Genomic DNA, 3,553 nt, shown 5'->3' on the forward strand with positions numbered 1-3,553 from the left:
AGCACGGCTGTGGCTCGGGGGGCACCGGGGCACTGAGGATGTGAGTGGGGACGGGGCAGCAGCACGTGTGCTGTGCCCCGGCGCTCTCCCTGCTGGGGGACACCGAGCAAACCCCAATGTTTGTGGGGTGTCCCCCGTCAGCTGCCACAGCCGGCGGGGACACGCAGGTGAGGGGCGTCACGGTGTTTCATCATGTTAAGATATTTGATGGTGCTGGGAGATTGATTAAGGTGTCATTGATGATTTTCAGGATTGGATGGTTTTTACAAATGTTAAGGGCCATTGGTTGTTTCTGTATGTGGATATGAGGATGATGAGGATGGATAAAGCGAGTGATCCTGAGTAAGCTTTGATTGGGCCAGAGTGGAGGGCAGTGGCAGCTTTGGTTGCTGTTCGTTGCAGGTTGGCTTGTCCTTCTGGGGCTAGTATTTTGTATCAGGAGAGGTCAGTTAGGTGAGAGGCAATGTTTTATCCTCTGTTGAGGAAGTTAGTTATGCTTAGGCGGTGGATTAAAGGGTTAAAGTATCCTAGGAGAAGTTTGAGAGAGGAGTTTGCTTGGTGAGGACGAGTGTTTGGGCTATTTTTGACATTTCTAGGGCTGAAGCGATGCCTAGGCCTGTTACCATCAGGGCAGTTATTCCAATGGAAAGTGGCATGGTTGTTGGACGGTGTTTTGTGGGGATGATAAATGAGATCACCGCTGCTTGTGTCCCCTGCAGGTTGTCTGGAGCATGCTGGGGAACAGGCAGTTCTGCTCCTACAAGATGACGTGAGTCTGGGGGACACGGCGGGGCGGGGGCTGTGGGGGAGCCAGCAGGGACAGTGTCCCCTCTGTGCCACCACGTGTGACAGTCACAGAGCACGGGGTGAGCCGTGGGATGTTTTGTGGAGATGTAGCCAAAAACTCCACAACTTTGTGAAAGTTGTAAAGCCGGTGTGTTTATTACAGCGCTGGACGCATGTGGGAATCGTTCCCTTAAAATGACACGCGTGCCTCTGGGAACTTCAGGTCCCTTTTTATCCCCCTCTCAAATACATATGCATGCAATTCCATGTTAGGTTCATACATATTCCTTTTTTATGAATTTCGTGTGACATTTGCCGCTAGTTCTTCTTTATCAGAAAGAATTCCTAGGTCAGGTTGACCTGCTCTCACAGCAGTTTCTGTCTTATCTGTCTCCCCCCTTATCTCTGTCCTTCATTGACACAGTTTTCCCTTTAGCCTAGGCCCTGCAGTAAGGCGCCACACACTTAAAGATGTACATTTCACCTAAATCAAAATGGATTTCTACTCTGGGGGATTTTTACTCTGTCTCAGGGAGCTGCAGGGTCTTCCTGCCCTCCCCTCATGGATCCCCTGTCCCGTTTTTTGCAGCACCAAAACGCAGAATTTCTGCAGGAACGAGTACAACCTGACGGGGCTGTGCAACCGCTCCTCCTGCCCGCTGGCCAACAGCCAGTACGCCACGGTCCGCGAGGAGAAAGGTGGGAGCAGGGATTCCTGCATGGAAAGGGGATCAGGCCTTGAAAAAGGCCCCCAGGGGGGGGTTGGAGTCCCCCAATCCTTGAGGTGCCATGGGAATGCCGGGATGTGGCACTGGGGATCAAAGTTGGGTTTGATCTTGGAAGGTTTTTCCAGCCTGGATGGGTCTGGGGTGCAGTGGGCAGGGAGGGGTGGGTGGCGCTGTCTGGGGGCAGCCCTGGGGGTTTGTTCCCTGTGAAAAACGCCAATCATTTGTTTTTAAAAATTTTTAATAAAGTTTAATAGTAATAAAATGGTTGTAAAAGTAGCGGTATAATTAGAGTAATAATAATTTGGACAATTAGAATTTAGGACAATATGAGACAATAAAAACAAAGAGTTAGGGACAGTTTGGGTACCTCTTTCTGGGCAAAATAAGCCCGAAAAAGGACCCATGTTAACAGAGGATTAACCCTTAAAAACAACAGCCTGTTGCATGTTCATACACCTCATCCATGATGCATAAATTCCATTCAAACACAGGATTCTGTCTGGGCAGTGTCAGCTTCTTCCTCTCAATCCTGATGGTGTCTTCAGGGCTGAGCAGGGCAGGAAGTTCGTTTCTTCTGATATGAGGGCAATAAATTAATTTTCTCTGAAAGATTCAGGTGTCCTGTAGCTGCTATCTCAGTGCAAGTCCTTTCTTTAAAAAGTATCCTACATAGCACAGTTTCTATTTTAACCTTATGTTGTAACCTAAAGCTATATTTAACACACTACTTAAGAAAACTAATACAGCATTACTTTCTAACAGAACACATATAACATTCATTTGAATATTTGTGAACAGCCAATGACAAAATACACATTTTCCACGTTCCCTGTTTTCCCCAGGTCGCTGTTACCTCTACATGAAGACCATCGAGCGGGCGGCGTTTCCCCGGCGCCTCTGGGAGCGGGTGAGCTCGGGGACAGCAGCCCTGGTGTCCCCACAGAGGGCAGGGAGGGACAGGGGGGACAGCAGCAGAGGCTTGAAAGGAATAGAAAGGAATGATAATAAAATCTTGTGACTGACCAGAGAGTCTGAGACAGTTGGACTGTGATTGGCCATTAATTAGAAACCAATCAAAGATGCACCTGTTGCATTCCACAGCAGCAGATAATTATTGTTTACATTTTGTTTCTGAAGCCTCTCAGCTTCCCAGGAGAAAAAGTCCCAATGAAAAGATTTTTCATAAAATATGTCCATGACATGGAACTGTCATTGTCGAGGCAGTCACGACACAGAGACCACAAGCAGTCTCAGATATCAACTCTATTATTGAACATGGCTGACCTTTTATCCACTTTCTAATTGTTTATATTTCTTCTACCCTAACTGTTGGCCACAATAAATCAGCCTAACACCATTGGTGAAAAGTTATAGTGACTTCAGCTAACTTTCTAAAAATACTCTGCGAAGTTCTCTTCTTATCTTTCTTCAGTTCCTCTCTTCTCTTGGTCTCCTTGGTTACAGCCTTGGAGAGAGCTCCTTAGCAGCTTCTTCTTGCTTCTCAGCTTCTTCTTGCTCCTTTAGCCAGCAGGCCTGCTGTTAGCCCCTTCCACATGGAACTGCCCAGGGAGGTTTGGAATCCCCAACCTGGAGGTGGCACTCAGTGCTCGGGGATGGGGACAAGGTGGGGACCACCTTGGAGGGCTTTTCCTTAATGATTCTGTGACCCTGGAGGCCATGCAGTCCCTCCCAGACGTCCCTTTTTTGTCCTGCTCTGTCACCCAGCCCTTCCCCTGTCGCTGCAGGTGCTGCTGAGCAAGAACTACGAGAAGGCTCTGGAGGAGATCGATGAGAACCTCATCTACTGGCCCCGCTTCATCCGGCACAAGTGCAAGCAGAGGTTCACCAAGATCACGCAGTACCTGATCCGCATCCGCAAGCTGACCCTCAAGAGACAGTAAGGGACATTAGAGTGACCATGGGAGTGACCTCTGGTGGCTTCTGGAGCCATTGCCCCTCTCCTGAGCCGCTGGTGCTGCTGGGACACCGAGCTGGTCCTGTTTTCCTGAGGGGTTTAGATGGATCTGACACAGATGAGC

The 3,553-nt window shown here is 48.9% G+C and overlaps 1 protein-coding gene across 1 annotated transcript in view; it reads left to right on the plus strand.

Annotated features, from left to right (window-relative positions):
* Positions 1-139: 139 nt before the first annotated feature.
* MAK16 (MAK16 homolog) overlaps positions 140-3,553 on the plus strand; it is a 6,076-nt gene continuing 2,662 nt past the window's right edge. Inside the window, exons 1-5 of the mRNA XM_005430735.2 lie at positions 140-167; positions 720-769; positions 1,376-1,485; positions 2,357-2,421; positions 3,260-3,411. Coding sequence (XP_005430792.2) covers positions 732-769; positions 1,376-1,485; positions 2,357-2,421; positions 3,260-3,411 — 365 coding nt within the window. The 5' untranslated portion in view covers positions 140-167; positions 720-731. The remainder of the gene's footprint in view (positions 168-719; positions 770-1,375; positions 1,486-2,356; positions 2,422-3,259; positions 3,412-3,553) is intronic.

The sequence above is a fragment of the Geospiza fortis genome, unplaced genomic scaffold (genome assembly GCF_000277835.1).
Source record: "Geospiza fortis unplaced genomic scaffold, GeoFor_1.0 scaffold617, whole genome shotgun sequence".
Lineage (NCBI taxonomy): Eukaryota > Metazoa > Chordata > Aves > Passeriformes > Thraupidae > Geospiza > Geospiza fortis.